General features: G+C 59.1%; 2 protein-coding genes across 2 annotated transcripts in view; both read left to right on the top strand.

Moving 5' to 3' along the window:
* The first annotated feature begins 1,349 nt into the window (after positions 1-1,349).
* On the top strand, positions 1,350-13,723 carry MFGE8 (milk fat globule-EGF factor 8 protein). The gene is made up of 9 exons (XM_012643706.1): positions 1,350-1,471; positions 3,998-4,180; positions 4,466-4,597; positions 6,727-6,908; positions 7,369-7,524; positions 8,213-8,357; positions 12,041-12,225; positions 13,286-13,441; positions 13,564-13,723. Exons 1-9 carry the CDS (start codon positions 1,399-1,401, stop codon positions 13,699-13,701), a joined length of 1,350 nt encoding a protein of 449 aa, XP_012499160.1. The 5' UTR covers positions 1,350-1,398; the 3' UTR covers positions 13,702-13,723.
* HAPLN3 (hyaluronan and proteoglycan link protein 3) overlaps positions 13,625-15,749 on the top strand; it is an 18,768-nt gene continuing 16,643 nt past the window's right edge. The window contains exon 1 of the mRNA XM_012643681.1: positions 13,625-13,635. The gene's annotated coding sequence lies outside the window, so the exon portion shown is untranslated. The remainder of the gene's footprint in view (positions 13,636-15,749) is intronic.

The following is a 15,749-nucleotide window of genomic DNA, read 5'->3' as shown; positions in this document are numbered from 1 at the left end:
GTGTGTGTGTGCATGCGTGCCTATGTATGTGTGGATTCTTTAGGGTTTTTTATATACAAGATCATGTCATCTGTGAATAGACAGAGATAGTTTTACTTCCTTCTTTCCAATCTAGATGTATTTTCCCTTTCTTGTCTAACTGTCCTGGCTAGGACCTTCAGTACAGTGTTGAATAAAAGCGACAAGAGCAGACTGCCCTGCTTGTTCCTGATTTTAGAGAAACCATTAAAAATGATAGCAACTGTGGGTTTTCACAGATTTTTTTTTGTCCGGTTGAGGAAGCTCCCTTTTACTTCTAGTTTGTGGAGTATTTTATCATGAAGGGAATTGGATATTATCAAATGCTTTTTCTGTGACAACTGACTTGATCATAAGTGATTTTTTCTCCTTCTGAACAGTTTTAAAGAAGGGCCTCTGCCAATGGACTCTAGTCCCAACCTGGGTCCCAACAGAGCTGGTAGGGGAGCGATGTGACTCTACTTTTTTGTTTGCTTGTTTGCCAGTCTGCCTGGAACACCATTATTAAAATCCCTTATTCGTAAACAGGTAATATTTGCACATGACAAGAAAGAATCATTTAGCAAAAAGTCAACTGTGACAGGCTTGCTCTGGTTTCCCTCCCCTCAGGCAACCAAGAGCCCAGTTCCTTACGTGTTATCCGTGGCTGCATTCCTGCTACCAGGGCAGAGGTGAATAGTTGCCACAGAGACCTTATGTCCTACAAACCCTAAAATACTTTCTACATGGCCCTTTACAAAAAAAGTTTTCTGATTCCTTTTTTAGTCTTTTACCATTTCAAACGATGCTGGTATGACATCTTTGTACACATGTCATTTTGCACATGTGAGTTTCTGCAGAATGAATGCTTGTAAGTGGAAATGCTCGGTCTTACGGTGTCAGCATGTGTCATTTCGATGGGTATTACCAAATAGCCCTCTAGAAAAGTTGAACCAATGTACACTCTCTTCAACAGAGCGTGCTCCAACCTGTTCCGCACAGCCTCCACTAGCTGCTAACATCTTGATACTTGTCAACCTGAGAAGGGAAACACGGCGCCCACTGGAGTCTTAATTTGCACTTCTGATTATGAATAAAGTTTATCATCTTTGCTTAAACCTAAGATCATTTCTTTAACTCCTCCTGAGCCCTTCCCTGCCCAATAGACTCAGGACCCAGGAGCCAGCCGTTGGCTGGAGCGGGATGCGGGCGGGGGCGGTGGACACCACGGTCCCCTCCCCTGCCGCGGAGCCCCGCCCCGAGTCCGCCCGGCCGGCCTGGGCGGAGCACATGCGCTGGAGGGAGGCGCTGAGCTGCGGGATTTATTCCGGTCGGGCAGAAGGAGCGAGAACCCCGCGGCCTGCACCGGCGAGCGTGCGGCCCCCGCCCGCGTCCCCAGGCATGCCGGACCCCCGCCTGCTGGCCGCGCTGTGCGGCGCGCTGCTCTGCGCCTCCGGCCTCCGCGCCGCCTCCGGTGAGTGCACCGCGCCGCCCGCGCGCCCCTCTGCGCGCCGCTCGGAAGTTCGCCGCGCGCCCTCCTGCCGCCGCCGCTGTTTACAAACTTGGGCGAAGCGCGGGGGCCGCGCCGAGGGCCGCTTCTCCCGCTGCGCCCCGGCGGGCGAGGGCGCGCGGCCTCCTGCGGTCCTGCGCCCGGGCTTTGGGGCACGGATGGAGGCTCGCGCGTTGGGCGGCGGCTCGGGACACTGGGTGACAGCCCTGCTGTCCCCAGGGATGTGGCTTACACATGACAAAGGAATCCGCTGTGTCGGACCTCTGTTTTCCCGTCTGTAAAGGGAAGCCGTGGAGCTGTGTTTGACTTTGGAACCCCTTCTGCCTGGAAGATTCTAGGACCCTTGTGTGGATGAATCTCCAGCCAACTTTCCCCCGCATTCCCCTCCCAAGCTCGGTGGCTGGACAGTTCAGTGGATCTTTGCGACCCCTCCTGCGTGCGCCCGGGCGGATCAGGGAAGGGCCGGGACTGGTGGGATAGACGCGGGCTCGCGTGGGCCCAGGAGGGGCGCAGCGGCCGGGGAGGGACAGGGAGAGGGGCTGCCTCCCGGTGGGGCGTTTCCCGACTCCCTCCCTCCCGCGGCCTTGGCGGGCTGTGTCTCCCCGTCCTCCCGCGCCGCCCGGCCTCGCTGTGCTGGTCATGGGACGCCCATGCCCTGCACCGAGGCGCCGCTGGGAAGGGGGTGCCCGCTGGGGGCGGCCAGGCAGCTGCTCCATCATTTTCTCGTAGAAATGGGACTGGCTGAAGCAAGGGAGGTCGCAGTTGGGCTCCAGCACCACTGTCCTGTGACCCCTAGGGCTGGAGCTGAGGCCGTGAGGGTGCTCCGGGCTCCCACGCACATGGGAGCAACTGGCTCTCCCCGGCCACCCGGGGAGAAAGATGGCTGGGTCTTCCCGGTCCTTTCTACTCCTCCTGTCTGCCCCCTCAACCTGAGCCCTGGCCAGATGTCCCTGGGGAAGTCTCCCAAAGAGTAGGACCCTCATGTCCCGAAGGTGGTTTTGTAGAAGGTGATCTGACTTTTCCCGGAAAGGAGAAGCGCCTCAGCTGCCTTACACAGGTGGGCCGGCCTCTTCAGCCTAAGGCGTGGCCAGGTGGGGGATTCACTGCCCCTGGTTCCCTACCGGCCCGTTTTGCCCTGGGGCAGCATAGGGGACCCTGTGGTTGAGAGTGGGAGGAACGTCCCTTCCCAAGCCTGCCAGCCAGTGTGCAGCCTGCCAGGTCAGGGGAGGAGATTAACCTGCTATTTAAAGCCAATGACTAATAGCCTGTTGGGAGCTGCCTTAAGCCCCAAGGCCCTGCTGAGGTGGAGCTTGAGGGCTCATTAATGGTGTGGCCTTCCCCTGAGCCGGGTGGGCTCTGTGGGGGCTTTGGGATTTCAGGAGGGGAGGAAACAGGATTTCTCATGTCTTATTCCAAATGACGGATTTGGGTGTCAGGTCTGGGGCAGCCCTTCTGGGGTGCTAAGGTCAGCTAATGGACTCTCCCTGGGCCCGGCCCACCCAGTGGGCTGCAGTTCACTGGTTGCCACCAGAGTCCAGGGACCGAGGGCAGGCAGGGGTAAGGTGGACTTCCAAGGGAGTGGAAGGAACCAGCCTTCAAGGGACTCCTCCCTTATGGGCATGGGATGCGGGTAGGATTTGAGGGCCGCCTGGCTGCCCTTACATGCAGTCTGACCCCAGCCCACTCCTGCTCCTGCTCCTGTGTCCGCCTTTGGGACTGATAGTGCACACCTGTCACTCAGCCCCCATCCACCAGCCCTGGTGGCCTCTCCAGCCCTCCTCCCCACCTCTTCTTCCTTGGCCCTGGGCCCTGACCTGCCCTTCCCCTTTGCCCTCCTGGGGGGATCTCCACCCTGCAGCTGGAGGGTCTGTCTGCAGCTACCAGACCCCACCCCAGGGGAGCCTGTCGTGTCTGTGCGTGGGCCTTTCAGCTTTCTCCTTCTCAGACTGGAACTGGCTTCCCCGCTCCCACCTCACATTGACACTGTCTCTGTTTCTTGTTTTTCTCTTTTTGCCCCCTGGTGGACAATGGTGAGGAGGCTGACGCAAGGTTAAGAGCCACTGGTCTGCAGGATGAAAAATCTAAACTTGTCGTTCTTAGGGTCCCTCGCAGTCTGGCCCGACCTACCCTTCCAGCCATGTCTTACTGTTCTCCAACATACCATGCCCTCTGTTTCTTCTGCTTTTCTTGGAATGTTCTTTCCTCATTCCCCAGACTGGCACCTTCCCACTCTGTCTTTTAGACCCAGCTCAAATGTCCCCTCTTCTGCAAAACTTCACTGTCCCTGGCAGAAATCGTACCTGCAGTGGCCACCTGTGCAGGCTTCCTCGTCCTCTGTTGGCTTGCCCGCCCCTTTCCCGTGGGCTTCCTGAGGCCTGGGCTCACCTGATGTCTCTGTCTCAGGGACTCAGCACGTACATGGTTGTTGGCCCCCGCAAATGTTCACTGAGTGGTGGACATGCTGTCTCTGAGTCAGGGCTGCCGTTGCAGGTGACTTCTGTGACTCCAGCCAGTGCCTGAACGGTGGAACCTGCGTGGTGGGCCATGACAATGCTTCCTTCCACTGCCTCTGCCTCGAGGGCTTCACGGGCCTCATTTGCAACGAGACTGAGAAGAAACCTACCCCGAGCCCTGCCCACCTCTCCACACTCCACGCTTCCAGCCCGTCCCAAAGTGGGCAGGGGTCCCCGGCACCTCTCCTGTTGTCAGCCAGCATTTTTCTGGATACCCCCAGGCCATTTGGAAAGCTGGGCACTTCCCTTATTTGGGCTGATTTTCCTATATGTCACCCTCCTGGGTGCCAGGCTGGCCCAGGCTCCATCAGGCAGGCTGGGGGAGGGGGAGAGGGAGGAGATGGTGGGCTGAGTTTGGACAAAGGGTCCTTTTGGGCTAGGCCCGTCTGCTGCTTTCTGTCTCTGTCCCCAGCTCCTTCTTGATCACCTGCCTCTCTGTCCACAGATCCCTGTTCCCCAAACCCCTGCCACAACAATGGCGAATGCCAGGCGAGTCCCACGGAACAGCGAGGGGATGTCTTCACCCCGTACACCTGCCTATGCACTCAGGGCTACGTGGGCACCCACTGTGACACCAGTGAGTATCTGGGGGTGCCTGCTCCTGGGGATAGACCCTGGGCCACAGCCCTGGTGGCACGGGCCACGTGTTGGCCTTATTCCTTGCGCCAAGGCCACCTCTGAGGAGATCGAGGGAGGGATGGAGCCTCAGTGAGGCCAAGTAGGGGGAAAGGGTCCTGTTGTCCCTCCACAGGTTTTTCTCTACCTGGTCCTGTCCTTTGGGACCGCAGGCCAGGCCTGATGTCACTGCAGGGGCGTGAGGGGTTGTGGTCACTCTGGAGGTCCTGGGAGTGCTGTTCTCCGAGTCACCATGAGACAGACACACAGCATTAGGGTAGTCTTGGGATTTTTTTTTTTTTTTTTAACCTAGGAGGGGAAAACAAACGCATTCTTAATCTTTTGGGGCCCAGGAACTTAGTAAATCAGGGGTGGCCTCAGGTCTGACAGTTCCTGGCCCAAGTTTGACCTGTGGCCTCATCACAGAGCTCAGGAAGGAGGGGAGGCCTGGGCAGGCTGGGCTGTCCCCTCGTGGTCAGGTGGTCAGAGGCCCTGTGTGTGCAGAGTGGCTGTCCCTGCTTGACCTGTTTGGTTATCCACTCGGCCACAGAGTGGCCCTGGGTGGGGTGCCCAGTTGACATTGCCCACAGTGGCTCTCCATGCTCTCCTCCCTCCTGGCCCAGCCGGAGTGCCTCCCACCCTGTGCTCCCAACCACACTGGGACTCTTCCTCACCTGGGTGGGCCCACAGTAGGCCCGGGACCGGTGGAGTGGGGGGGTCGCAGGTCTGCAGTCCAGCAGGCTAGCGGCTGAGCAACTTGGGCAGGTGATGTGGGCGTGGGCTCTGAGGTTTGCTGACCCACAGAGGAGGAGGGAGGGCTGGGGCCAGCTCGGTGGGAGTGGGGGCCCCGGGGCAGAGCAGCTAAAGTGCCCGGGATGCCCTTTACGTCAGGAGGCACTGCCCTTGGTGCCTGGGCTGAGGCCAAGTGCGTTTGAGATCCTGGAGGAGGGTGTGGGGGGAGGGCTTGCTAAGGCAGAGCCTGGGTGGGGCCAGGTGAGCCCACTAATTACTGCGCTGGGAGCTGAGGTAACTGGGCGTGCCTGAGTCGGAATTACCCACCGACCCTTCTAGCTGCTTGGCCTGGGGTCTGCCCGAGGCTGGGTATGGCAGCACCTGGGGAAGAAGGCAGGGGGCCACACACAGGCACAAGAAGGCCCCCAGAGGGACCTTCGCGGCCCTTCCTTGTCTGTTATGTGGTGCGTTTCCTCAGAGCCAGAGAGGACCCTGCAGGCACAAAGAACGCACATTTGGGTTCCTGAGGGTGTGACCACAGTGGGTGTGAGGAGAGTCTCGGAGGCAGACTGGGGTCCGCTCTCTGCTCAGCCACTGGCCGCTCTGATCTTGGGCGTCTGGCCTCACTTTGCAGCTTCCCTTCCCTACCGAGTGTGACAGCACCGAGCTCAGCCTGAGCCTGGGGTGTGGAGGAAGAAAGATCTGTCCCTGGGTTCTCTGCTTGGCAGCGGAAGGCCCAGGCATATGCCCCACCTGGAGAATGCCTGCCAGTGGGATTCTAGAACACTCCAGGCAGATTTGCTCACTGCTCTGTGTGCAGTGCAGGTGCTGTTCACTGCTGTTCGAGGAACCCTTTCTCACAAAGCCACCCTCCTGGGGAAGCCAGGGGCTGGGCTGAGGATGGTGACCACCCTCCCTGGTGGGGTGGGGACACTGCAGAAGAGGAGGTCACACGGGTGTTCTCTCCCATCGGTCCCACCCTCACCACAGCATAACTGCTGCTCAGTGTCCTGTGAGAACAAGACCACCTACTGCAGCTTGCTGGGGACTCCATCTCGCAAGACTGCCATCGTGGCCAGGGTCCTCCTGCAGCCCTGGGTCCCAGCCTCCCGTGACTCTGCCCCATCCTCTTCCTCCTCTTCCTCACCACACCTCACCATGCACCTTTTCTCGGTACCTCCTCTTGGGCACTGCCGTCCTTGTCCCTTTGTGGTCTTTGCTCTGGTGAGCTTCTGAGGTTTTCTCTGGGTCTTGGTCCTTGGCAGAGGCCACATGGTCTTATTCTCTTGTCCCCTGGGTCCCAGGTGGGCCCTGGAACCTGTGTGGGTGGCCACCTGACTGCCGTCTCCCTCCTGGCAGAGTGCTCCGTTCCTCTGGGCATGGAGTCGGGGGACATCGCCGACTCGCAGATCTCCGCCTCATCGGTGTACGTGGGCTTCATGGGTTTGCAGCGCTGGGGCCCGGAGCTTGCCCGTCTGCACCGCACGGGCATCGTCAATGCCTGGACAGCCAGCAACTACGACAAGAACCCCTGGATCCAGGTATGGACAGGGGCCGGCCCTGGGGCGAGGTGATGGGAGAGGAGAAGGTGAGATGAAATGTGCCTGCATTTGGGGCCACCGTGGGAGGGTTCCCAGCTGGGCTTCGGGTAGCAAGGTAGCAGGTTCCCACGGGTAAAGTGTCTGCAAGTGGAGGGCAGCCTTAGGGGCCTGGAGGGGGTGGGCGGGATGAGGGGGGAGCAGGCCCAGGCTGTGGAGGTGCTGTTTGCACCACGTGAAGCCTCTGGGGGCCTGGCCCTCCTGCTGTGCCCCGTGAGCACTGGGTCTGGAGCCTGAGAGTGCCCGAGGAGAAAGGCCCTGTTCCACAGCGTGCTCAGCTGCCCCTCCCCTGTTCTGCTTGGGTACTTCCCCCTCAGGTGTTGGGGGTGGGAGTAGATTGGCCTGCATCTTGGGTGGAGAGAACGCAGGACATGAGGTGCCGTCTCCCCCGGCCCGGGTCTAGGTGAACCTGCTGCGGAAGACGTGGGTGTCGGGTGTGGTGACGCAGGGCGCCAGCCGCGTGGGTACTCATGAGTACCTGAAGGCCTTCAAGGTGGCCTACAGCCTCGATGGACACACATTCACGTTCATCCAGGATACAGAGAAGTCAGGAGACAAGGTAGGGCTTGTTGGGGCCCTCAAGAAGGGTGTGGTTGGCACCCCTAGGGTTCTAGCACTGACCAACGACCCTCAACAAGGTGAGGGTACCTGGGTGATTGGCCGTGAGGGGGTCTTCAGGTTTATCTTGGTTTCCAGAAATTGGGAAACCCAGATTGTGCCCGTGTTTTGTGGTTACAAGTAATAGTCCCACTTTATAGATGAGAATAGTGAGACTCAAAATGGTGCAAGAACCTGTTGAGGGTGGTAGTGGTGGTGCAGCTGGGTTTCATTCTGAGCCTTCAGGGCTACCATGTACGGTTATGCAGGTTGTACACTGTTCAAGGATGCCATTACTAAGTGGGTACCATTCACAATGCAGACATTGTACATTTGTGGACTTCTGTCAGAAAACTGTCATAATAAAATATTTTGAGAAAGGAGTGTCCTCTCCTTAGGTGACCCTGTGTGAATGGTAGGGGTTTATGTCCAGGCCCCGCGATGACGAAGAAAGGTGTGAGAGGAGGATCTGTGTTGAGGGCGGGCTGTGGGGTGGCCAAAGGAGGGGCTGCTATTCCTGCTAAGTCCTCCTCACCCCTCCCCGGCCCCACCTCTGCCTCCCAGGTCTGCAGAGGAAGATGAGGTGACCCAGGGAGGGGTCTGCCCACTCCAAGGGACTCCCTCCTCCAAGCTTGACCCTTCCCTTCTAGGTGTTTGTGGGCAATGTGGACAACAATGGCCTGAAATTAAACCTGTTTAAGAGCCCTGTGGAGACGCAGTATGTGCGGCTGTTCCCTGTGCTCTGCCAGTGGGCCTGCACCCTGCGCTTCGAGCTCCTCGGCTGTGAGTTGAATGGTGAGTGCCGGGACTGCGGCCCGGTCCGGGAGATGGTCCTCCCTGCCCCCTCTGTTCTCAGCCACGCTGAGCTGGGTAGGGCAGCAGTGAGGCCCGGGGACCTGGGCTCGCACAGGAAACTCACACTAGCGGGTCATCTGGCCGTCACGGTCCTGCCCAGATGTTTGCTGTCTGCCGACCCATGGTCCTGGGCCTTCTGGTTGGTGGAGAAAAACTCATCACTTCAGTTTTCAAAGTATTCACTTATTCTGGTTGGTTGCTATAGCTTCTAGAACCTGTGTCATTAGTTCTGTTTTGGAGATGTCAGCTTCGTGAGGGCAAAGAATTTGTTTTGACCAGTTTTGATTCGATTCCCAGTGCCTAGAACAGCGTCTGCTTCGTAGGTGCTCAATCAGTGCTTGATGAATGAGTGAATGAATGAAGGGAGTGAGACCCAGATAAAGTATTTATTAAGGGCACACAGCTGGGAGGTATTAAAACTCGGTCAGGCTCTCAGGGATTCTGACCCCACCCGTCCAGCGCTTTTCCTGCCAAGGGTCTTGCAGTCCGCGCTCAGAAGCATGGGACTTGTGGGACCATGGGGCTTGGAGCTCGGGCTTCCTGCTGCCCTTTCCAGAGAGATTCCCTGGCCCTGCAGTAGCTCACACGTGTAATCCCAGTACTTTGGGAGGTTGAGGCTGCAGGATCAAGGGGGAAAGATCCCTTGAGCCCAGGAGTTCAAGGCCAAAGAGATTCCCAGATGGAGAGATGGTGATCAGAAAGGGACAGGTTTTCTGCTGAGCCAGGAAAACCGCACCCTTGAAGAGGCGAGTTTTTCCTGGCTCCAGGGCGCAGGGTTTGGGCTGACCGATGTCTCAGCCCAGCTCAGCCCGGTTCTCTCTCCTTGGTTGGCTGGTTCCCGCTCTGTGCAGCCACAGTGCCACCTCCTGGCCACATGAGGAACTGTAGGGCTCGCTGGGCAAAGCACAGAGCAGAGAGAGGTAGGCGCCGCCTTTCTTGGCTTACCCTAGGCCTGCACTCCTGTGTCCCCTTTTCTCTTCTGTGACACCTGTTCCTGTCCCACTTCGGACACCACCCAGTAGCCTTCAGAGCTGAGTTCTATGCCTGGCTGGATTTAGCGTTTTTAAGCATAATTTAAGTTGGTGTGCTTCTCTGCCAGCGTCACTGCCTTTGAGGCCTGTTGCTTCAGTGGGGAGTAAAAGAGCTTGCCTTCTGCTAAAAGGAAATTTAGCCAGCTGGTAAAGGAAAGAGCCAAGTCTGTCTCTCTCTCTGGAGTCCCTCGCCACGTGCCGTTTTAGCTCGAAGCCTCTGGCTATTAAAGTTGCTGCGTGATCCCGCCACCGCTGGCTCCGCTTACGGCCAAGAGGTGAAGCTGCCCGTCTGCTTCCCTCAAGGTCCGGAGCGACTCCTGTCCCTGTAGGCATTCCAGTGGACTGGAGAGAATGCCGGTGCCTGTGTGTGCGTGTGCGTGTGCGTGTACATGGTGTGTGCCTGGGGCTGAGGTCTGGGCGTACCCGGGAACCCACAGGGAGATGGGTGTCCCGTGCCACGATTCCTCTTTGCAGGCAGGCTTGGTGTCCTTGGTGAATTGATTGTTTAACTCCACAGACATCTGTTAAGGTATATATTAAGCACCTCCTGAGTACCTGGCTCTAGGGAACAATACTGATGAGATCCTTGACCTCATGGAACTTGCATTCCAGTGGGGAGGTAGACTTGAGGCAAGGAGCAAGTAGAAGGACGGTCAGAGAGCAGAAGGAGCTCTGAAGGAGAGCAAGGGTGATGTGTCGAGGGTGAGTGGGTGAAGGGAGGGCCAGTACCGGGACTGCTCTGCCGGGATGGCCTCTGAGCAGAAGCTTGAGTGATGGAAAGCCAGCCACGGGAAGAACTTGGGAAGAGCATTCCAGGTGAGGACTGGGTAAGTGCAAAGGCCCTGGGGCCTGCTGAAGGATGGAAAGAAGGCGGATGGAGCTGGAGCTAGAGTGTGAGGGGCAGCTTGGTGGGTGAGGAGCCCCACGGACCAGCAGTATCAGCATCACCTGGGAGCTGCCTAGAGATGCAGCCTCCAGCCCCACCCTGGACCTGCTGAAACAGGATCTTCATTTTAACAAGACCCCCAGGTGATCTGTGAGAAGTACTCCTCTAGTAGCTTGTTTTACAGACAGACTCAGGCCGGGAGAGGGGAAGGGGCTTCCTAGAGTGCTGGAGCTGAGAGCCTTGGCCCCTGCCCGGGGCCCTCCCAGCTGCATTTGACCTGTCTGACTTCTGGGGAGGCCCAGAGTGAGGGGGTGTGAACGGCTGGACGCAGGAGGTCTGTAGATGGCCTGCCAAATTGGTGTGCTCTGAAAAGCTGCCCCAGGCTTCAGCCTGCTCAGGCCTCCCCTGTCCTGGAGCCAGGGGACAACCAGCTCCCAGCCCAGTGGCTTGTCTGTGGGAGGAGGGTGGAGTTCCCTGGCCAGCCACCACCACCAGACGGGGATGGTCAGATCGACAGGCACCCCCAGCATACCCCGGAGGCAAATGCACCCCCAGCACACCCTGGAGGCAAATGTCTTGAGTGGCGAGCGTGCAAGTGTCTGGAGGCCAGTGCTGTGAAGCGCCATTTGACAGCCTGCTCTGCATGGCCGCGTGGCTGTCCAGGCCCGCTGCCCCCACCTTCAGCTCCCCGCAGGGACAGACAGTTGCGTTGCGGGGCGAGGATTCTGCCCGGTGGAAGACACACCCATCATCCTCTCTGGAGTTTTGTCTCCTGCCCATCCCAGCTGTTCTGGCCACGTGCAGGTGCAGATCCCAGTGCAAAACAGGCCAGTCCTCATAGGCCTGTGTGACAGCTCCCCAGAAACATTTGTTGAGTATACAAAGGCCCCCTGGGGGACACTAAGTGGGGGGTCTGTTGGAAGAACCATAAAGGAATGTTTCTGAGCTCCAGGAGTTCTCTGATTTCTCTGACTTCTAGCTGTTAGAGGGCAGGAATGTTATCCTGTTCATCTCGGGATCAGCACCAGGCAGGCCTTCGTGGTCTGGGTGGAGTGCGTGGATGGTAGAGATGATGTCACAATGTGGCCTGGTGGTTAGGAGTGTGTGTGTGCGCGCGCGTGTGTGTGTGTGTGTGTGTGTGTGTGTGTGTGTGTGAGAGAGCACGATGCTTAATGTCTCAGCCTCAGGTTCTTCATCTGTACGATGGGGTTACTGATTTCTCCTTCAGGTTTTTTCTGTGGCAGGTTAAATGACTGGAGTAAACACCGAATAAGCAAGGTGGTTATTGATGTAGGAGGAGCTGCAGCACAGGACTGGTGGAGGGAGTGCAGGGAGTCCAGAGGAGGAGAAGTCCTGCCCCAGTGAGGTGGTCAGGGCAGGCTTCTTGGAAGAGGTGTCTTGCAAGTCAGGCTTTGAAGGAGGCTGGGAGGTGGTGGAGCAGGGGTTGCCCTGGTTCAGAGGGAGAAGGGTGGCGGGTGGGAAGTCCGGGGTGAGAGCGAGGGGTGGGCGTGGGGACTGAGCCCAGCTGGCTGAGGAGAGGTGCTAGTGGGGCAGGCAGAGAGGAAGCAGATGGAGCTTTTTTCTGTTGTGCAAGAGGACACCAGGGGCTAATCAGGACCCACAGAGTTCCTTCCTCTTCATCGCCTTGTACTCACACCCTGGGAGCTGTGATCTCAGATCTGGGTGACAGCCCCCCTTGCTGGCAGGATGCTCCGAGCCCCTGGGCCTGAAGGACCATGCCATCCCTGACAAGCAGATCACGGCCTCCAGCACCTACAAGACCTGGGGCTTGCAGGCCTTCGGCTGGTACCCCTTCTACGCACGGCTGGACAACCAGGGCAAGTTCAACGCCTGGACCGCCGCGACCAACAATGCCTCTGAGTGGCTGCAGGTGGGTCAGGCCCCTCCTGGTGTGCAGGGCTGCGGTGGATGGGATTGGGTGGGGCCGCCAGATCTTTGCCCTCCCCACCAGCCCGGGCTTCTGCTCCCCAAGAGAGTTTCTTAAAAGCCTTGTTTTTCTTTGGCTTTTCTCTTTGACCTGCCCCACCTTCCTCCTGATCCTGCTTCCCCCAGGGGCCCCCAGGTGGAGAGAGGGTGTGTGTGTGTGTGCGTGCGTGCGTGTGCGTGCACGCACATAGGGGTAGAGCCACTTCCATCGGCTGCCACAGGGTTGACAAGGCACAGTCCGCCGACAGCAGGGCGGGACGGAGAAGGGGAGGAAGGAGACCTGACCCAGGTGTCTCAGGACCGCTCCCCTCGATCACAGAGTGGCTGTTCTCCGACTCGGTGTCTGAGAACCCACCGTGGGACAGCCCTTGCATTTCATTGAGACTGGGCAACACGAGAGTGTCACAGGAACCTGGAGCTTGTTTTATAGATAAGGAAACTGAGTCCGCGCAGGGGGAGGATTTGCCTGGGGCTCACCTGCTGGCCGGCAGTGAGCCGAGTCTGCAACCCGGATCCTGGGACTGCCCGCCCAGGGGCAGCTGGCAGGCACTCTGGGGTGGCCGGGGACTGGGGCAAGAGGTCCGTCTCTGGGCCCTGAGCAGCACGCTGTGGAGTTGGGTTCCCTGAGGAGCTGCCTGCCTTTGGACACGTTGGTTCAGGACCAGCGTGAGGCCGTGGGCAGCCCTGAGGGGCCTCCAGAGCAGTGCATGCCCCGCAGGCTGTGGCTCCCCATCCCTGTCCCCTCACACCAGTGCAGGTCGGACGCAGGGGCTGGTGTGGAGTTGGCCAGGGCCCAGACTCGGAAATATGAGTTCCACTGCAGTGACGTGCTGACGTCACGTGTGCAAAGTGGGTGGTGTTATTTCGGCCCATTGTACAGCCGAGGAAACAGGCTCAGCCAAGCAAGTAGCTTTTCTGAAACTAGAATCCACGCTCCAGGCGTCTGCCTCTGTCCACCTTACTGGAGATGGTTCAAGCAAAGAAAATGTTGCTTTCTTCTATAGGTCGACCTGGGCTCCCAGAGGGAGGTGACAGGCGTCATCACCCAGGGGGCCCGTGACTTTGGTAGTATCCAGTATGTGGCATCCTACAAGGTGGCCTACAGTAATGATGGCAGGACATGGACTGAGGTCAAGGACTCCAGGACCGGCAAGAGCAAGGTGGGCGTGTGGGCAGCTGCCCTCCCCTCGCCTCTCCCTCCCCACTTCCCTGGGGTCTGGCCTGGCACTCTGAGGGTGGGGGACTGGCTCTGAGGCCCTCCTGACACTGCCCCTGCTTCTAGATCTTCCCTGGCAACTTGGACAACAACTCCCACAAGAAGAACGTGTTCGAGACGCCCGTCCTGGCTCGCTTGGTGCGCATCCTGCCTGTAGCCTGGCACAACCGCATCACCCTGCGCCTGGAGCTGCTGGGCTGTTAGTGGCAGGACTGGCCCAAGTGGCCAGAAGAGCCGCCGAGGCCACCTGCCCCTCCCTGGTCCTCCTGCCTTCTGTGAGCCTGCTGCCGCCTCGGCCCTCCCTGATTGTAATGGGGCTGGGGACAGGGAGGGGAAGCTTTCAGAGGCAGCTCCACCAGGCAGTCACCCCTCCCTCCCTCCCTCCCCCGTCCTCCCCCTCCCCCTCCCCCGTGCCCCTGCCACCAGCCCTCACACGTCCGGTTCTCTTCAGCACTGCAGGAGCCGAGTAGGTCTGGGGTGGACAGGAAAGGGGGACATAGGGCGTGTGGGGTCCCTGCACCCTCCAGACCCCTGAGTCCAGGCTCTGGGTTGACTCGAGAAGTGCCTCTGTGTCCTGCCCAGCCCTCTCCCACACACATTCCCACTCCCAGGAGGAAGGCCCAAGGCGCCAGGCTGAGATAACAGCCACGGTGCTGCCACTCCCGCCACTGCCGCTTGGTCCCCGAGACACTTCCCCTTATCTCCCTGGAGACCTCTCTTGACCCTCGTCCTGGAGCCCAGCAAGATGGAAGGGGGCTGGTGGGTCTGTGGAGAGACGCAGGAGCCAGGTCAGGAGGAGGGGGCAGGCTGGTGGGCGCGGGGCCCTCCGTGCTGGCTCTTCACCCCACGGTGCACAGGCAGCTCCCAAATATATTTATATTCTTCACCGGAACTCCTGCTGTGCTTCGTCATTGCTGCGTGGAAAGGGGATCCAGCCGGTGCTGTTCCCCCACCCCCACCGCCAGCCCTCCCTGAGCCCAGCATTCTTTGTGTCACCTGCCCTACTTCAGGCAGGCTGACAGCAGGAGGACGGAGACTGGGGGGGTGGGTTCTCGAAGCCTGGCTTTACCTCCTCCCCTGCGTCCTCCACTTCCATAACCATCTGGCCCTGGGGCCCCAGCTGCTGCCTGGCACAGCGGCTGTCTCCAGGAATGCCTGTGCTCCTGCCCGCCAGGAAGGCGGGCCAGGCTGGGACTTCTGGTTTTCTCCCCTGGTAATTTCCATTTTGTCTGCAGCGGGAGTGGTGGGCTGGAGAAACTATCAGAAGCTCAGTGAACCTGGCTGCTTTCGGAGCTGCCAGAGGTCCTGGGGCGGGGTGCAGGGGCGATGGGAGGAGGGGCCAGGGCTCTGTTAAGTGGGCATGAGGCCTCCTGGCACACTGGTTCCCGGGAGGCTGCTGGCATGTGCACTGCAGGGCTGGAGGAAAGTTCCAGGGGTTCTGTCTCCGCCCTCCCATCAAGAAGTGGCTGGCGGAGCGGTCGGGAGGCGGGCAGCGGGAGGCGGCAGCGCAGGGCACTGGCCTGCTGGGGCCGTGGCTGTAAAGGGGAGGGAGTGGCTTTGCTGGAGCCACATCAGGGAAATGAGTCTGGAAGTCGCTCCTTCCTGAGAGCTGCCTTTGCCAGGGCTTCTGGGCTGCAGGGACAGAATAAAAGGCCCAGGCGGTGGTCTTTGTAGGAACTGGGGCTGCGGGACTTCCCACCCCAAGGGGTCCCTTGGCCCACTCCTGCCTGTTTCTGAGCTCTGTGGAGCTGTGTGGATCGGGTTTGGAGGGAAGTCTTTCTGGGTGGTTGCTGGCCTCCGGACTCCCTCCTGGGAGCATTTCCTACCCCCAGCCTCTGTTCTGGTCTGCCCCGGGCACTCGCAGACAGTGAGAGAAGCATCTTTCCTGGCACTTCCGTTCTGGGATGTTTCTGCCTCCCTAGTCACTGACTGTAGTCTGAGCCTTGCTCGGACCTAGGAGTTCTACTTGCAGCAGGCAAAAGCGTGAGTTTCTTTCTCATCTTCCAACTTGCCCACGTTCACACGTCGAGTATTTCCTGTGGGCCAGTCTCATTGGCTGGCTGGCTGTGCAGGCTGGTGAACAGTGGTCACCAGGTCCCCACCCACCTGGCCCAGGAGACCTGAGGTGGCTCTGGACTTGCCTAAGCCACCTCTCAGTCCCTTCTCAGCTTTGTAGCCTTGGACGGGTTGGCCACAGCCTTCTGAAGTTCCCTCTCCTGGCACCCTGGATGGAGTCCCCTCACTCCTGACCC

This window comes from Propithecus coquereli, unplaced genomic scaffold (assembly GCF_000956105.1).
Source record: "Propithecus coquereli isolate 6110/MARCELLA unplaced genomic scaffold, Pcoq_1.0 Scaffold20, whole genome shotgun sequence".
In the NCBI taxonomy this organism is placed as follows: Eukaryota; Metazoa; Chordata; class Mammalia; order Primates; family Indriidae; genus Propithecus; species Propithecus coquereli.
Note: the sequence above shows the minus strand (reverse complement) of the source record. Positions and strands in the feature narration are given on the sequence as shown.

Excerpts from the sequence above, each read along its gene's own strand:
- MFGE8 (XM_012643706.1), top strand. The coding sequence starts at position 1,399 with ATGCCGGACCCCCGCCTGCTGGCCGCGCTGTGCGGCGCGCTGCTCTGC. Across the intron at positions 6,909-7,368 it reads ACAAGAACCCCTGGATCCAG|GTGAACCTGCTGCGGAAGAC; the intron begins GTATGGACAGGG and ends GCCCGGGTCTAG. Across the intron at positions 8,358-12,040 it reads CCTCGGCTGTGAGTTGAATG|GATGCTCCGAGCCCCTGGGC; the intron begins GTGAGTGCCGGG and ends CCTTGCTGGCAG.